Source organism: Vigna unguiculata, chromosome 6 (genome assembly GCF_004118075.2).
Source record: "Vigna unguiculata cultivar IT97K-499-35 chromosome 6, ASM411807v1, whole genome shotgun sequence".
NCBI lineage: Eukaryota > Viridiplantae > Streptophyta > Magnoliopsida > Fabales > Fabaceae > Vigna > Vigna unguiculata.
The window spans coordinates 16,682,908-16,702,079 of NC_040284.1; the positions used below are offsets into that span (position 1 = coordinate 16,682,908).

At 31.6% G+C, this 19,172-nt stretch overlaps 2 protein-coding genes across 2 annotated transcripts; one reads left to right on the top strand and one right to left on the bottom strand.

Moving 5' to 3' along the window:
- Nucleotides 1-910: 910 nt before the first annotated feature.
- On the bottom strand, nt 911-4,873 carry LOC114188466 (glutamate receptor 3.3-like; the record flags this gene model as incomplete). Its single annotated transcript, XM_028077038.1, has 6 exons — nt 911-1,436; nt 1,599-1,724; nt 2,468-2,573; nt 2,801-2,907; nt 2,976-3,029; nt 4,472-4,873. Coding segments are annotated over 4 exons (633 nt in total), but the record flags the coding sequence as incomplete, so codon positions are not given.
- A 4,569-nt stretch (nt 4,874-9,442) lies between these two features.
- On the top strand, nt 9,443-13,784 carry LOC114188862 (pentatricopeptide repeat-containing protein At4g33990). The gene has a single exon (XM_028077520.1). It carries the CDS (start codon nt 9,502-9,504, stop codon nt 11,956-11,958), a length of 2,457 nt encoding a protein of 818 aa, XP_027933321.1. The 5' UTR covers nt 9,443-9,501; the 3' UTR covers nt 11,959-13,784.
- Nucleotides 13,785-19,172: the final 5,388 nt, after the last annotated feature.

The following is a 19,172-nucleotide window of genomic DNA, read 5'->3' on the forward strand; positions in this document are numbered from 1 at the left end:
ATATCACTCAGCAGAATTTGAATATAATATAATATAATAGGAAACAAAGTTTCACTCTATATGTTTTGTCGTATATGTAATTTAACTTACATGTAATTTCTTTATTTTGTTTTAATTCTTTCACTTATTTTTCATATTCTCTCTTTCTAATTTCGTCATTTTTTTATCTGTTGATGTAGGGTTTCTTTAGTTCTCATCTTTCATAAGTCTGAACAATATTTATTATGAGATCTAAGACAAATTTAAAGAAGGGTTCTTTAATAAGTTTTGGAGAATAATTGTGTTAAATTATTTTCATTGTTATTGTTTGTTCCGTAATGAAAATTACGTTGAATTTCAGTATTCAAAGATTAAATATAAAGAAAAAATAATAATATATTTTTTATTAAAGATTGAAGATTAAGATCATCTTAAAGAAAATACTTTTTTTTTCATTTAATTTTTCCCTTAGTCACTACAAAAATAAATATTTTTAGCGGGATTATATTTGGCGTTTCTGGGGGTTTTAACCCCCACTAATGGTTTTACCAGGGGTTTGAAATTTCCCCGGAAAAGCAAGCGTGGCTAACGGATTACCGGGGGTTTTTAGCAACCCCTGGAAGTAGCGTAACTTATCGGAGGTTTTGAAAACCCCCATTAATGTCTGGGGTTTCAAAAACCCCCATTAATGCTTGGGGTTCCGAAAACCCCCAGTAATGCATGGGGCTCTGAAAACCTCCAGTAATACATGGGGTTCTGAAAACCCCCAGTAATACCTAGGGTTCCAAAACCCCCCATTAATTCCTCGAAAACCCCTATTAATACCAAAAAGTTAATGTTCATATTATTATAATATTGCTATAATGCTAAAGTTGTACTTTCTTGATAATTGATTTATTTAGTTAATTATTTGAGTACGAAAAGAACCTTATTCTATAAAATTTCCTATTTATTACTTAACATTTTGGTACCAATCAATACAAATAAGTACCAACAATAATTGTAAAGTCAACTTGTCCCCACGCTTATATTACTTACAGTCCCACACAAATTGATATATCTTACAATTAATTATATGTACTAAAAAGGAAAACCACAAAAATGTAGGAGGAACCCAGCAGTTGCAACGGGTGAATGAAGAGTGATGCACAGGGCGTTAGTACAAGAAGCTACAAAATTATGATGAGCAAACAAGTATGCAACAGTTAGATTTCAGTAGCTGAATCAATTCTGTTTGATGATGCCTGAGAATATCCTTTGTTAGAGGTGATGGATGATCCTACTTCTCTTGTGCTCCTGTAGGACATGCCCTCTATTTTCTTTCTCTTCACACGGCTCTTAACAATCTCTTCCTTTTCATCTACAAAGGAAAGGAATGTGCGCATACGTGAAGATCCTGAGCCATGGCCAGTAGACTCTTTGCAGCTTCTTTTCAACGTCAGCTTCTTTGCAGCTACCTGAAATGTGTACTTATTGGTTAAATCGAATCTGATAAAGGGCTGCTTTCCCCTTAGCAAACTTTAATCATAAGATTAACATGGAAGCATTTTTCTTTAATCGATTCCATCAACCACTTGCATGTATGAAATATAGATAAAATGATCAAATATATGAGGAACCTCTTCTCCAATAATTGTAATGTTTGGATGAGTTTGTAAAGCACATTCCAGTGTAATGTGTGAAGCCGCACACCCCATAAGCCGCACAACTCCAGACAGATGATTGCATGTTTTATTGCTTGAAATCTATTCAATTATGAAATCACACACATTCACGATGAATAGAACACTCAACAATTAGGACATTTGCTTTACTAAATTAATATTTAAAATTATTTCTAGTATAGAAATTTGTAAATATCATAATACTAAAGGAAATTGAAATCATGAAGAAAAAACAAATTTAAGTAAAGTGTTAGAAAAAATTTACAACGTACACTTCCAAAAAAGAAACAAAGAAAATCCACCAATAGAAAGCTTGCGAAAATAAATTTAAGAGTGTTGTAAGATTTACTCAGTTGTAGGAATACACTTACTCGAAGAACTTCTAGAGAAGAGAACTTTATAGAAGAAAGGGTTCTCAAGACTTTATTGAGATAGCGAAAGAATTGCAAGAATGAGATCAATGTACAAAATGAAATGAATGTTATTTTATGGCTAAGAGTTTCTTGCCAAATGTAGCTAACTACTGATATAACATTTCAACAACTTTAACGGGTGTTGCTGAAATATTATATCAAAGAATTTTAAGAAATTTTGAATGTTTTGTTGGAGAAACTACAATGCATCCGGTGCAATCAGAAGTATGCTATACATGTTTCTCCCTACGGGACATACATAAGTGAAATGTTTCCTAAATATTTCCTTAACAAATAACTGGTGATAGAAAGACAAATTACAAATTTGTAGCATTATTTAAATTTAAATATGTAGACTAGAGACCAGAACCATATAAGACTATAAATGATCGAGTGCTTATCGTCATTCACCTTGCAAGCAGTGTCAAACCCAAAAATTGTGGGAACTTATTTGCATTTCAAATCACCATCAATGGTTTTAGGGCATCCAATTACACGTGTTTTCAAATTTTTGCTCCTGCATGGATCCATATTAAAGCCTTGAACAATCAGAAACATTGTACACATTCATAATTGAAATGTCCTCTTCGCATGTAAATACTATTACCATCCACTAAATTATGTAATAAGTATACTGATAAAAGGAAATGGGTCTTGAAATGTAAATAAAAATCCAACGAGAAAACATTACTTCATACAAAAACATCCAAGGAAACATTATAATTTATACCAACTAAGACATACCTGAAGTTCTCAGCAAGGAGGCATGCATTGGTGTTTGAGTTATCACCACCAATAACAACAACCCCATCCAAGTCTAGCTTCTTAATTGTTTCTTCGACTTGTTTAAACTATGTTATGTAATGTAAGTACTAAGACGAATTAATTGAATACTAAACATGTAGCAACATAAAACTACCTGCTCTAGAGTTTCAATCTTGTCCCTCCCACTACAAATCATGTCAAATCCACTCTGCCAACAGAAATGATTATTATTAGATGTCAAATTATTATAATGATTATAAAAAACAATAATGGTGTACTCTTACAACAGATTATGACGATAGTTTCTACACACTCATTTTCTTCCCTCTATCTCTCACTAGCACTTATCTTACTTCCCTCGGAACCGGGCAGACCTGGATTCACTACTGTCAGGTAAGTTTCAGTCAGTCAAGCCTGCAGTCATTATTCTAGAAAAAATATTATTCTGTTTTAATAACTTAATAACTAAAAAAAAGTTAAGGGTCGTGATCCAATTTTCCTGCTCATTAAAGCAGGGAATTCTCATCCCGAATGCTCAGATTTCAAAATGTGTTATAACTGACAGCGCTGATTTACTAATATTCTATTCTAATATCTTGGGAGTAGACTAAAAGTATTCGAGTGTATGTTTTTTTTTATAAATAATTTAAAGCTTATTTATATAAAAAGCTCCTCCGGTAATCTTATAGTTATATAATTAAGATGTTGGACCTGCAAACAACAAAATATGAAGAACAAATAAGTATCCTCATAAGTGTATTTAATACTGATAGCACATGAACAACACAAATACATATCTCAAATACACAGAGAAACACAGTTATTTTTTTCTCTTGTTGTGTAAAGTAATAGATACCTCAAGTATGAAATCAGTTAGACCTTCAGGGATAAGAATGACACCATAATTGTAATTAATTTCAGCTCTTTTACAAACAACATCATGGTGTAGATTAAGGCCAACAAACAATTAATCATGGTGTAGATTACAGTGCTAACAAAATATGAAATTAGAAAATGTTACTTCCTACAATTTAGCTAATTTAAGGAGTTCATATGTAAGGGATTATGCTCCAGTTAATCAAGTAGAGGTTCCATGACCCCCCTTAATGGTTACACTTCTTTGTTGCAAGGTTACAGGTTTCAAATAACAAGGACTAAAACATGGATAATTATATTCTTGAGTTGACTTAGGAAAGTGGCTGAATAACAACAAACATGGAAAGAAATTTCAGATGAAAACATCAAAAAGTAGCTACATTTATTAGGATATATCTAAAGTGAGATATGCATATATTACAATGTAGGACATTTATTTTAGACTCAAGCAGTGCAGCATTTCTGTTAGACCACAAAAATGAGGAGTCAGGAATAAGCTTGTACATAATGATTTGGCAGTAAAGTTTTATCTGAGTTTAGTACAGATAAATCATTCAATCCCTTTTCTCCAGTGCTTCATGGTTGACTGAGTTAATGAATAATGTTTAAATCAGAACAAAGTTTCAACCAGAATAGTCGAGAGAAAAATGCATTTACGCTTCCTTTAGGAAGAGATGAACAGAAAATAAATAGAACAGTGTGGCACATTCCAAAGTTCACTGTGAAGGCAAAAAGATAAAGAAAATTAGGACTACTGGTAAGGAGATAACTTACAAATCCCCAACCATTTCGGGTGAACTCTTGACCGACAATTCTAAAGTCGCACCGACTTGAAAGGAAAAGTTCTATGTAAGCACGCTCATCAACATATGCAGAACCACCACCCTTTTGGGGACCATTTTTTAGTGTTGTTGCAGTTTCTTCCGGTGTTTTTAGAGGAACCAGTCTGGATTCATCAATACCAATTTCCTCAATCAAATAAGTTCGAGTAAATGAACCCTGCAAGTAGCCAATAGGCTCTTTGCTATTTATTAAACTGTCAATGCCTTTAACAAGTGAAGAAAGTTGTTGCACTGTGAGGATTGATGTCAGGCTAGCTGTGTAACTTGAGTTAATTATTAGAACTACAAATAACCATATAAGCAGCACAAAGCGACCAAGAGTGCTCACTGTATTTTACCCCTACGTAGTACAGAAAAGAGTATTTCATAAACCCAATGTAGTCCCATGTCAGAAAGAATCACAAGCCAATTATTCCCCATTCTTCATTCACAACCTGGTTGTCTCACCATCATCCTTAGATTCACTACAATCTTGTTTGTCTTATCTCACCAAAGGACTCATAGAGTAGACAAGAATCTTTGGCATCCAGGCAGCACAGATAGATCTGCAAACCTGTTCATTTGACTAGTACAATCACACATAACCCACAAACACAGACAATTTTTTTAAAGCTAACACCTCTTTTTTTTTGTGATATTATATATATATTATATATATATATATATATATATATATCAGATTCTTCAATGGCTCTTTAAAGGTGCACATGAACCAAAAAGAAAGAGGAGCAGCAGTAACAACTTCAGTATCCCTCCCAAAAGAGTATACACAATAATAAATTCATGTATCATGTACACAATCAAATAGAGTATACATTTCCAGCCAAAATCATAAATGAAAAATAATCCTAAGGACAAATGAAACATGAGCAACACCAAGCCAGAATGCGCCAAGTAAACATCTTAATTCACAAATTTTTTTAGCTTATCACAGACATGCTGATATCATAAGCTTATCATAAATGCAAAATAATCCTAAGGATGATTTAAACATGAGCAAAACCAACCAAGCCAGAGTGCATCCAACACAACTTAATTCACACCCTTATATTCAGCTTAACACGCACACTTAATTTAAAAGTTAATAGCAAATTATTTAAGCAATTAAGACATGATGGCGGTTCAACCTCCAGTTGCGACAACGCTCTCACGGCAAATGCGACGACTGGCGGTGGCAATGCTCGTCGGAGAAGGAGGAGTGGTGGCTCTATTGGACGTAGCAAAGGTTTCCTATTTTAGGGATTTGCAAGAAGGGGATCAACGAACTTGCGCGTTGGAGACGAAGATGAAGATGGAAGGGCGTTGGTGGCACCGATGTTGGAGATGCGTTTCAACGATAACAGTGGGCGGCAGCGAAGTTTCTCTTTTCTTCCATGGCCAAGATCTAGACTTCACATCAAAAAAACTTCATAGCGCAGAATGCCAGAGAGAAAATGAAAATGAGCTAAGTCGCAGAGAGAGACGAGGGAGTGAAAATGAGTTAAGCGGGAAAGAAAAGGCGAATAGATAAAAAATTTTAAATCAATAAATTTTACTGGGGTTTTTAGAAGCCCCCGACACTTTCTGAGGGTTTCTTGAAAAACCCTTGACACTTTCCAGAGGTTTTCAAAACTTCCATTATGTTTATGTTTACTTGGGTTTCTTTAAACCTCCAACAATAAACCTCCATTAAAATTAAATATTTTGGTAGTGAGTTTATAAAGCAATACGGAAAAAGAAAAGAAAGAATGTATTAACAATATGATTATAAAGCAATACTAGAACAAATGCTCTAATATAAAGTGTAAAACACATTTTATAAAGAAGAATTCAAATGCAATCAATATATTGACAATGTGATCCATAAAGAAATGCAATTAATCTATAACAATATATATATATATATATGGATATTATAAATATTATTATTTATAACAATATATGAAGATATTCTCTCTTTTGTATCCATATTTCATAATATCAATTCTACCCTTTATAATATAATTATTTATTAAATTTTGTAAAATTAATGGTTATTTTTACCTATTTTCTATAAAATTGTTTTTCTTTTTTTCTTTTCTTTTATTCATCAACAATTAATTTTTCTATTCATTTCACTTTATTTTAACATTTCACTTCATTTTTAATAAATATAAATTTATTTTATATATGAACTTAATAACATTACACTATTATCACCTACTAAGATACTATCATTTATATTTAAAAAATACGTATACACAGGCGCGACAACGCTTATGAGGATTCCATCTTTTGTGTTCACATTTCATAATACCAATTATACCCTTTACAATATAATTATTTATTAAATTTTTACCTATTTTGTATAAAACGGTTTATGTTTTTTTCCTTTTTTTTATTTATCAACAATTATTTTCTCTATTCATTTCATTTTACTGTTAATAAATATACATTTATTTATATATTAACTTAATAAAATTACACTATTATCATTATTTTATATATTAATTTAATAATATTACACTATTATCATTTACTAATATAATATCATTCATATTTAAAAAATACATATATACAAGCACGATAGAGTCTGTATTTACTATTTAAAAGTAATCACATGAAATAGAGGTGTGGGAAAAAAATAAGATGGTGCAATTAGTGTAAAAACGTGTTGGGCTAATTAGCTCTTTAAAATAGGGTGTAAAAGTGAGGTGGATTGTATAATTAATGTAACAACACGGGCTAGTTGGCCCATTGAAAAAGGGTGTTGAAATAAAATGGAGGGCTTAATCAATGTAAAAACATGTTGGGCTAGTTAGCCCATTGAAAAAGGGTGTGAAAAGAAAACAATAGAGGTGTAGGTAGAAAACATGTTGGGTTTGTTAGTACACTGGAAAGGGTGTGAAAATAAAATGAATGAAGTGTAAGTATAAAACATGTTAGACTTGTTAGCCCGTTGGAAAAGAATTGTGAAAAGAAAATGAGAAAGGTGTATGTAGAAAATGTGTTGGGCTTGTTGGCTCAATGAAGGAGGGGTGTGAAAAGAAAATGAGGTAATTGTAGGTAGAAAATATGTTAGGCTTTTCAGCCCATTGGAAAAAGGATGTGAAAAGAAGGTCATTCCTTCTTATACTACAATATTTTCTTCTTGCACCCACTATATTTTTTAAAATTCCAAAAATACTCCTACTCCTAAGATATACAATACGAGAATATGATGAATAATTAGGGTTTTAGGCAGGTGGTATTCATTGTTGAGTTCATCTTGCACATGTGATGGTGCGAGTTTCATGTGGTTACTGATTTTGGGTGTTGTTTGGTAGGCAGTTGGTGTGTGCGGAGGTGATTGGTCATTAAACTTCTTTTATCATTATAATTTCAAATTTTGTAATCCATAAATGTTACGAATTACATAATCCATAAGTAATAAATGATAATTTTATAAAGACCAAATTACAAAATCAAAAAGTGAACTGAGTTGAGATTGCGAATTGTAGGATGTATAATGTATTTTCACATACTGGATTATACCGTCTATAACATTAATTGACATGTAAGTATGGAATTGTTGTACAATCTGGTATGTAAACATACATACAGGATTGTACAGTCTAAAATGTAAATCTGCATATCAAAATAGACAATCTGTAATGCATATTTACATGTCAGATTATATAATATGTTATGCATATTTACATGCCAGATTATACAATTCAATATATGTATTATGTTGTTTGTGTGTGTTAAGTGAAATTTATTGTTATTTCAAACTAACTTTACATAAATGGATCATTGGAGAAATATATTGAATGTGGCAAATCAATTGTCTAAGATAAGAGTACAATATAACAAAGTATCGAGAAAATAAAGATGAATTAGTTGGAGAGGATTGTCTTTTGCCGTTTACAATTGATGAGGTTAGTTGAAATTAATTTGTGTGTTTGAAACAGTAGTGACATGAAATGTACTAATATTGCAATTTATATGTGCATGTATTTGGGACTCAAGATGATTTAATTGAATGGGTGTGTAGAGTTGACCTTGGTATTAGTTTTGTAATAGTAATTTTAAAGTTCGACGTAAAAAGATGGACAATAGAGAATGAATACTTATGTGTTGTTAGGCTGTGAAAGAGGAGGCAAGTATAAGAAATACAAACAAATGTGAGTATAATTGGAACAAGAAAGTGTAATTGTCCCTTTAAATTGTGTGGTAAACCAAATCAAAATGGAGGAGGTTGGGTTTTGAAGGTATTATGTGGTAGCCATAATCATGAATTGTATGATACATTAGTTGGTCCCCCGTATGTATAGTAGTCCATGGTTATTGACATGACCAAAAGTCTAGTGAAGTCAGCTAACATATTAGTGACATTAAAAGAAAAAAATGACAATAATGTGGCAATGATCAAGAAATTATACAAGGTTAGATATTCAAACAAGAGATCAGTGAGATAATGCAAAATTGAATTGCAACAATTAATGTTTTTGTTGGGACGTGATACTTATATTAATTAAAGTAGGTGTAATGAGTTTTCTCAAGATGTCTTTTGAACACATCCTCGTTCAATTAAATTGGTAAACACTTTTATCATTATATTAATGATGTCAAATAAACTTAAGAATAAAATTTGATTAAAAAGACTAAATTTACGTATTTCGAAAAATGAATAACTAAATTGATTTAAAGTTTCGAACTAGACTAATTATAAAATTCACTGAAAGTTAAGAGACCAAAACATATTTAATCTTATCTTTACAAATAATTTTAAAAAACACAAAAAAATAAAAATTTAATGTTTTGATTTAAATTTGTGTTTAAAAAGCGAGTACTCTTTATCCCAATCACAACTCACCTAATTTCTTAAAATATTTTGAATTTACCGAATGGTTTAATATGGTTCTGATTTGGTAAAAGAAAAACATATATGGGGTGTTGCCATTTTGTCCGTACACATGTAGGTGAATTAAGGGTTTGCATAGTGAATCACACCAATGTTCCATGCTTTCTCTTCGCAAATCGTTGCCAACTCGCTATTTCAGGCCAATTTCCACGGTGTTCCCATTGCAACGGTGGATTCACCGCATTTTTTCATCAGCAACAGTTTCTTTCCAACAGGTATCACATGACCGTGAGAACAAGATCAACGTTGTATTCCATTCTTGCACCGAGATTGGTACTGCCAAGCAGCTTCACGCGCTTCTTACGGTGTTGGGTAAGGCTCAAAATGTCGTTTTGTTCACCCAGCTTGTTACTTTGTATGCCACTCTTGGGGACCTCTCATTGTCTCGCAACACTTTTAAGCACATTCAGAGGAAGAACATTTTCACATGGAACTCAATGGTGGCTGCTTATGTTCGGTGCGGGAGATACCGTGATGCTATGGATTGTGCCAGTAAGTTGTTATCTAATTCTGGTGTAAGACCTGACTTTTACACTTTCCCCCCAGTGTTGAAGGCGTGCATGAGTGTGGTTGATGGGGAGAAGATGCATTGCTGGGTTTTGAAGATGGGTTTTGAGCATGATGTGTATGTGGCTGCTTCCTTGATCCATCTGTATTCAAGGTTTAGTGCTGTGGATGTTGCCCACAAGGTATTTGATGATATGCTCGTACGGGATATAGGGTCTTGGAACGCGATGATTTCGGGGTTTCTTCAGAATGGGAAAGCAACCAGGGCGTTGGGTGTTTTGGGTAGGATGAAGGTTGAAGGGGTGGAGATGGATACAGTTACGGTGGCTAGTGTGCTTCCTGTTTGTGCGCAAGTGAATGATGTTGTTTGTGGGATGTTGGTTCATTTGTACGTGATAAAGCATGGGTTGGAAAGTGATGTTTTTGTTTGCAATGCTTTGATTAATATGTATTCGAAGTTTGGTAGGCTGCAGGATGCACAGAGGATTTTTGATGGCATGAAGGTGAGAGATGTGGTGTCTTGGAATTCTATAATAGCTGCATATGAGCAGAATGATGATCCAGTTACTGCACTTGGTTTCTTTAAAGAGATGCAGTTTGTGGCAATGGGACCTGACTTATTGACAGTTGTGAGTTTGATCTCAATTTTTGTTCAGTTAAGTGATCTGAGGATTGGCAGGGCTGTTCATGGATTTGTTGTGAGGCGTGGTTGGCTTGAGGAAGATGTTGTTATTGGTAATGCTCTTGTGAATATGTATGCCAAATTGGGTTTGATAGATTGTGCACTTGCAGTTTTCGAACAGCTTCCTAGAAGAGATGTAATTTCATGGAACACTTTGATCACAGGTTACGCTCAAAATGGTCTTGCAAGTGAGGCAATTGATGCTTACAACATGATGGGAGAATGCAGAGCGATAATCCCCAACCAAGGAACATGGGTGAGCATTCTCCCAGCATATTCCCATATTGGAGCTTTGCAACAAGGAATGAAAATTCATGGGAGGCTAATCAAGAATTCTCTTTACTTGGATGTATTTGTGGCTACCTGCCTAATTGACATGTATGGGGAATGTGGGAAGTTAGAGGATGCAATGTCCCTATTCTATGAAATTCCCCGGGAAACTTCAGTCCCTTGGAATGCAATAATATCTTCTCTCGGGATTCACGGGCATGGAAAAGAAGCTGTGCAACTTTTCAAGGATATGCAAGCTGAAGGGGTAAAGGCTGACCATATAACTTTTGTATCATTGTTGTCGGCTTGTAGCCATTCGGGTTTAGTTGATGAGGGTCAATGGTGCTTTGATTTGATGCAGAAAGATTGTGGGGTCAAGCCCAATTTGAAACATTATGGCTGCATGGTGGATTTATTTGGAAGAGCTGGGTATTTGGAGAAGGCATATAATTTAGTAAACAATATGCCCATACAAGCAGATGCATCCATTTGGGGTACTCTCCTTGCTGCTTGTAGAATACATGGAAATGCTGAATTGGGTACTTTTGCTTTAGATCGCTTGTTGGAAGTTGATTCAGAGAACGTTGGCTATTATGTTTTGCTGTCAAATATCTATGCAAATGTTGGGAAATGGGAAGGAGCAGTTAAAGTAAGATCCTTAGCCAAAGATAGAGGATTGAGGAAAACTCCTGGATGGAGCTCTGTTGTAGTAGGTAGTGTAGTTGAAGTCTTTTATGCAGGGAACCAAACTCATCCACAATGTACAGAGATATACAATGAAATAAGGGTTTTGAATGCTAAAATGAAAAGCCTCGGTTATGTTCCAGACTATAGTTTTGTCCTACAAGACGTTGAGGAGGATGAGAAAGAGCAAATTTTGACAAGTCACAGTGAGAGGTTGGCCATTGCATTTGGACTTATCAGCACCCCACCAAAAAGTCCCATTAGGATATTTAAAAACTTGCGTGTTTGTGGTGATTGCCACAATGCTACCAAGTACATATCCAAAATTACTGAAAGGGAAATTATTGTGAGGGATTCTAACCGTTTTCATCACTTTAAAGACGGGTTTTGTTCATGTGGTGATTACTGGTGACTGATGAATTTCCATTTGTTAATATTTTTCTAGACTAATTATTTTCTTATTTTAGATTAGATTTGATTTTTTCAAAAATAAAAATTCTGTTATTCCAAATATGTGTTAATATGAGCTTATTAGATAGAATTTAGTTTAGTCTAGTTTTCTTTCATATTCATTAGTTTAGCTCAATTAAGTTTTCCTTAGTTACATTTGCGGGTTTTGTTATTTTTCAGAGTTAGTACTAGTTTGTAGCTTTTAGGCCATATCAGTTTCTGTTTTTAGACTTGAGTTCTGATATTCTCTTGTTCTTGAATTTTCGCGTTTACTTATTTTTGTTTCTGAACCTGATGTGTTTTTTTCTTCTTTTTTTTTCGTGTCTTGAATTAGGAATTAGTATAGTTCATTGTCATTTGTTGTTTCACAGTTTCAGTCACTTCATTTTAGTTTTATTTTCACTGCATTTTAGCTTATCACTGCATTTTCGATTCTGCTGTGCCTGGCCATTCACTGCATTCACTCTCAAATGTTGTTTCTAGTTTCTGTCCAATTTACATGCATTGCATTTGTGTTTCTGCTGCCAGTCACTGTTTGCATTTTAATTTCACGGTTCCAGCCACTGTCCAGTTCTTCCCAACCACAATATCATTTCAGCTTAGCCACCCCATTTTAGCTTTAGCCCATATCACTTTTGACTACTAGTACTATTTTGCAAAATTTACTAAAAATAGGCAGACATTGATTTTTGAGTCAATTTTCTTTGTGCTGACTTCTATTAGTGTATATTTGTTTGCAGAGTCTTTGCATTCCGCATATTAGTCGTAGATTCTGTTTTGCCAAAATTTGGTGGTGTAAAAGCTTGAAATGATCGCAGCTCAAAATGTGTTGAACTGTAGAATGGCCGGAAGTTGTGTTTCAATTCGGCTGGCCAACTTCCAAAGGAGTTTGAGGTCCCAAATTTTCAAAATTCTACCATCTACTATATCTTTTCTATTTTCTTAGTATTTTTGCCCCATGTTACTAGATTTCAGAAATTTATTTCACTTACCTATACTATTCAGAAAATTCTAAAACTTTTTTGTGGTATTTTCTAGCTGTAAATAGAGATTCAAACTAGCTGTATATGGTGTTTTCTAGACCCTATATTTTAGATCCTTTTTTTTTTATACTTTGATATGTAGAACATTCCATTTAGTGTTTCACCCATTTCTCTGTATATGGTGTTTTCTAGACCCTATATTTTAGATCTTTTTTTTTTTATACTTTGATATGTAGAACATTCCACTTGGTGTTTCACCCATTTCTTTTCTACTGTATTGATTTGTTTCTGCTTTTTGTGAGTACATATTTTGCATCCTCTTTCTTACTAATATTCATAGGACATTCCATAGAATTCATATAAAAATCGCATAATTTTTTTTCCATGCATTGCATATAGTTAGTCATTTCTCACAGCATAGTTCATTTTGTTGTTTCAATCTATTTCACTGTTTACTGCTGCAGTTTTCAATATGTTTCTGTTCTCAGCCAAATGTTACTCCTCATGGTGCAATGGAAATTAAAGATGAAGTTTCCAGTACAAAGCCTTCAAGTAGACCTGTCGAGACAATTTTTGGATTTAGATGGAACAACATTCATGAAACCTGTGTTGGAGGAGGAGAGCAGCAGAAGGGATTTGATTCATCAGCACACTGGAAACATCTTTTTTTTTTTTTTCTGTTCTTTCTCACATTGAGGACAATGTTTGGCTCAAGGGTGGTGGGAGGTTTTATTTCTCTTTTGCTGATTGATAGTTATTCTCTGGTTTTCATTTTATATTTGAGCTCATTTCTGTTTGTTGTTTCTGATTTCATTCATTGCATTTTCCGGTTTTCCTTGAGAGTTTTAGTTTGTTGCTTTTAAACTCTACTGAATTTAGTTATTTGCTGTTTTAAGAATACCGATTCTGTTTTCTGTTTTAGTTCTTCTAGGTTGTTGTTTCTGTTTCCTATTCCAACAGCTGCTGTTCTAATTTTCTTTGTCTTGCTGTTTTCAATTTTTTCTGCTGTTTTATTTAGTTTAAACATTTGGTTTGCTGTTTTTTTTTTTAAGTAGCTATTGTTTTTGCTGATTTAAACTAGTTTTTTCTTTCACTGATTTTTTTGAGTTTGCTGTTTTAAGGTAGTTCCTTTTGCTGTTCTATTTTTTTTTTTCTGAACTGTTTTGATAGTTTTGCTGTTTTCATATTTTTTTCATTGAATAAAAAGCTATTATTCATCATTCTTATTTAGAGGTCTTAAACTTGATTGACATGCTGATTCATTGAATTTGGGCAGTTTTTCATGAAAATTGGATGGTGGATCAGTTTTAATAACAATTGACCTTTGTGAGAGACTTGAGCTTATTTCTTTCTCGTGTGATTCACTCATGTTTTATAAATGTTCCAGAACTTGCATTGACTATTTTTGATACACTTGCTTTAAGATGCACTCTTGAGATGATCTAGGCCATTTTTGTTATGAAGCTACTTAGCCAAACAAACAGCCTACCTTGCACTATTTTTCTATTGCACCTATTTTGAGCCTTTTTAGCCTTTTCTTGATGATTTTTAACTCATTACAAGCCCTGGACCTGAAAAATTATATTTGACCCAACCTTTGAGATGTGAGGGGCTTTGGAATTGTTTTGGGAAAGTATTGTGAAGTTCCAAGTGTGGGAAATGTGCTGAGTCAATACTGAATTTTATGATGCACTGAAAAAGTTTGGAAAGTAGTATGAAAGAATGAAAAAGAGAAAAATCTGAAAATCTGAATATATTTGTGGTCTGTGCTGAATTTGAAAAGAGAAAAACAGAGAGAAGAAAGAAAATTGAAAAATAAAATGTGAAAGAAAAGTGTGAAGTGTGGGATGATTGATAATTCTTGATTGAAACAGAACCTTGCACTTATACTTCCAATCTTTTCCCTATTGTTTCCTTACTTCTCTCTGGTTTTAGCCTTGATCCTTTCTTGTACCCTACCTTCACTTTGACCACATTGCAAGCCATATAAGTCCTTTTGATCTTGAGTTGTATTTTTTTCAAGTGGTGGAAATTAGAGGCTTTTCAAGCATATGGTAATGCTTGTATTCATGATGTGATGTGTGTTAACACTAACCTTAAACATTTGAGAATGAGTGATACACTTCCTGAAGAGATTATTATTTTTGATCCATGGCCTGATTTGAGTCAAATTCTTCTTGACTTTGATGTTTGAAACATGCTCTTGACTGGTTTTAGCTCTTAAAACTTTGATGGATGAAATTTTTCTCTGCTCACTATTTTTCTCACAATTTCACAGCTTTCCATTGTTTTCTTCACAGTTTGGCTGTCACAGTTTTAGTTATAGCTTTTCACTGTTTTCACAAAGTTTACATTTGTTGTGCTCACTGTTTCGATTTATGTTTCTTTTCAGTTTGGATAGTTTGTACAGTTTCTAAAAATCAATAAAAAGTTTGTATAGTTTTTCATTGTTATTTGTCTATGAGTGCAAAAGTCTAAGTGTGGGAGTGTGATGAGTCTCCATTTGTTAGTATTTTTCTAGACTAATTGTGTTTACTTGAGGTTTCTTTTGTTCTTATTTTGGATTAGATTTGATTTTTCTTATATAAAATGCTGATTTTCCAAATGTGTTAATATGAGCTTACTGGATAGAACTTTTGCTGAATAAGAATAAAAGTGCATTTCTGCAGCTTTGACCTTTGCTGATTGATTGACTAATAACTTTTTTCACAGAAATTAGATTGAGCTGAAATTTGTTGCATGGAATCCTGACTCAAAAAGCTTTAATTAGAGTACAAGAACATGAATTTTGGATGATTGCAGTTATTTCCGAAATGTTGCAACAGAGAAGAGCCAACACTATTTCAGCATTGCTTTAGATATTCTTTTCTTGTAAGGAAAGATTTGTAGTTTGCTTATGCTGTCAAGTTAGTTAGTTAAGAAGTTTGTTTCTGAAAATACTCAATTATTTTTAGTTCTATCAATAGAACTCTCAGACACAGAACACCACCACACGTTATTTTCAGTTTTCCAGTTTTTAACTTTTCTAATTTCTGACGTTTAGAGCTTTTTCTTCAGTGGGTTTTCTCTTCAATGTGCACCGTTCTTTCTTTTCTTTAATTCCATTCAATTCTCTCTGCTGTTATGCTTCATTCAATTCAAATTTACATTTCTGCACTGTTTTTCCATTTCTTTTACTGTTCTTGATTCAGTTTTCAATTCCAATGCACTTTCTCCGATTGTTAAGTGGTTATCTAATATAGTGAAAAGAAAGGAAATGACTCTGATGCTGAGAAAGAAGCAAAGCACTTGATCAAATCAATAAAATGTACAAACAAAGAATATGCAAATGTAATTTTTGTAGTTTTTTTATATGGGAGGATTTTTCACATAGATTGCAAATTTTAAATCTTCAGACAAGATGTAAAAGTATCACTTTTCAGGTAGGAATTCATTTGTAAACTCATTTCAAATAATGTTCCAACGCAATGGTTATGCAAAGAATTGACCAAAGAAATGTATTTCTTCACCAACATTCATTCTCTCTGTTTTTTTTTTTCAAGGTTTTTGTATCTCTTTAGTCTATTGTCTTTTTTTTTATGTTTCTTGTTGTATACTTTTGATTCACTTATTTCAAAAACTCAAATTTGTTTATGTTTATTATATGTATTATTAAATTGTAATAAAGTTATTTTTGTAAACAAGTGATAACTTGTTTAAACTCAAATATTTGTACAATCTGAAATATTTATTTGAGTTTTAATGACAAAATCATAAATTTATATATAAAAAAAGGTTAGTCATCTTTAAAGAATCCATAATAATATATTTTAAAAAAATAACTTCATCAAAGAGATTGTGTTTTTTTTTTATTAAAAAGTATCTATTAAATGGTAAACTAATGTAAAGTTAGATAAAAAATATTTAAACAAAAATGATTTACTGAATCAATACAAAATGAAATTTTAATCGAGAAAATTTAATTTTTGTAGTATTTTAAATAACGAAAAGAAATTTAAATAAACTTTTCTTATCACCAATCAAATTTTGAATCTCAAAACGGAAGGAAGGAATAAAGTTTCTTTCTTAAAAAATTTCCTCCTAAAATGAATATAAAAATAAAAATAAAATGTACCTATCAACATGAAGAGTGGAGTTAAAAAATAAATTCATCAGGAATCAGGAATATTATCTCAACTCGTCTCAATAGATAGAAATCGATATTTTAAATCAAGTATGAGACAATATACATATATATATATATATATATATATATAATATATATATAATATATATATATATAATATATATATATATATATATATATATATATATATATATATATATATATATATAAATTCTCATTTTCATCTTCTTACTCGTATCTTGGTTTTAAATTATTAAAACAGATTTAATTTATCTCAGTAATCAAAACAGGATACTTTTCGTCTCATCATAATCTTAATTATACTTTCTTTTTTGATGTGTTTTTTTTCCAAATGATTTTGTTGCATTTTAGGAAATATAAATCTTAATTTTATTACATTAAATAGTTTTTAGGATACATATTATATTATTTATATTTGTTTTAATATTTTTATTTAGTATTTACTTTTGTGCTTGAGAATGTCCATCAATTTCAATTAGCTAACCTAAAAACTTTATCTCCTCTCTTTAATTCTTACTTTTGCTTCTTTTGAAAAATTCTTTTTTGCTACACAATGTTTCATTACTCACTCAATCATCAATTAGTTTCATATCCACTAAATTCACTCAAATAAAATGTATTTTCCTTCTAAGAATTTGAAATTTTTTTTGATATTATAGTTGTCATAAAATTTCAATTATGTGTATTATAATTATTTAACACTTATTCAATTGTTATTTGTTACTCTATTTTTTTTTCCATGCAATTGTAGTTTTTTTCAAATTAATTCTTAAAAACATTATTTAACACTTAATCAATTTCATTCAAATTAATTCTTAAAAAATATTTAACATTTTATAAATAGTTTTATTCTAACATATTGAAGGTAAATCATTTACATTAAATGCTAATAATTCATTAATATTTTGCTTCTTCTATTGTCATTCATATTTTTACTATTAAAGTATCATAAAATAAGGGTTAAATTTGTTTTTGTCCCTCAACTTTCGGTCACAAACTTTGGCCCAAATCTAGTTCCCAAACTTTAGAACTTCGTCATTTAGTCTTTATAATTAAATTTTGTTAAGTTTATTTAACATTTTAAACGCATCTCATGATAAAATTTAAGTTGTTTATACCGTTTGACACATTTTTGCTTCAACGTTAGTTAAGAAACTAGTATGAAACATATTTGAAACGTCAAATAAATTTAATAAAATTTGGTTAAAATGACTAAATTCATACAATTCTAAAGTTGGGGGACTAAATTTGGTCAAAGGATTGAAGTGGAACTAATTTCTATTTTCACTGAAAGTTAAGGGACAAAAAACATATTTAACCCTAAAAATATAACAATTGTCAAACCTGAATTAGCTAAATATATTTACTGGAAAATTTCATTAACAATCAGAGTGGCGCAGCGGAAGTGTGGTGGGTCCATGACGCACAAGTTGCAGATATGAAATTAATTTTTTAATAATTAATAATATAATTGATAAAGTTATGAATGATCAAATAGTCATATTTGGGGAAAGGATTAGAAGAGTAAATATGTTACTTACTGAAGAACGAAGAATTCAGAAAAAAAAAAATTTAAATAAAGTTATAAGAACATCTTGGAAGATTTTTTCAATTTGTTTATTAGATGTTTAAAAGGGGCATCTAATGGTTTTTTAAAAGAAGTTACATTATAAAAAGCTCTCTAAAATATTTTATTAATAGTTAAGAGAAGTAATATGCAAGTAACACAAATACACAATAACCTTGTATTTGGATAAAATATTTCAACAATATTGAGAAATTGAGATGTACTATATTTATATTGCTTGTAATTAAATTTCCTTCATTTTTTAAATAACTTGTTTGGATAAAGAAATTAAAATACCTTATATTTTAATTTTATGTTTGGGTAAAGCAATTGAATTTCTTGTGAAATAAAATTTCATTTTAACAATATTTATTTTAAGCTTAATTATATTTTAAGTCCCAAATAAATTTGAAAACTTTCGATTGAATAGATTTGTGTGCTCTATTGAGTCCTTAAAATTCTAAATCTTTTCAATTGAG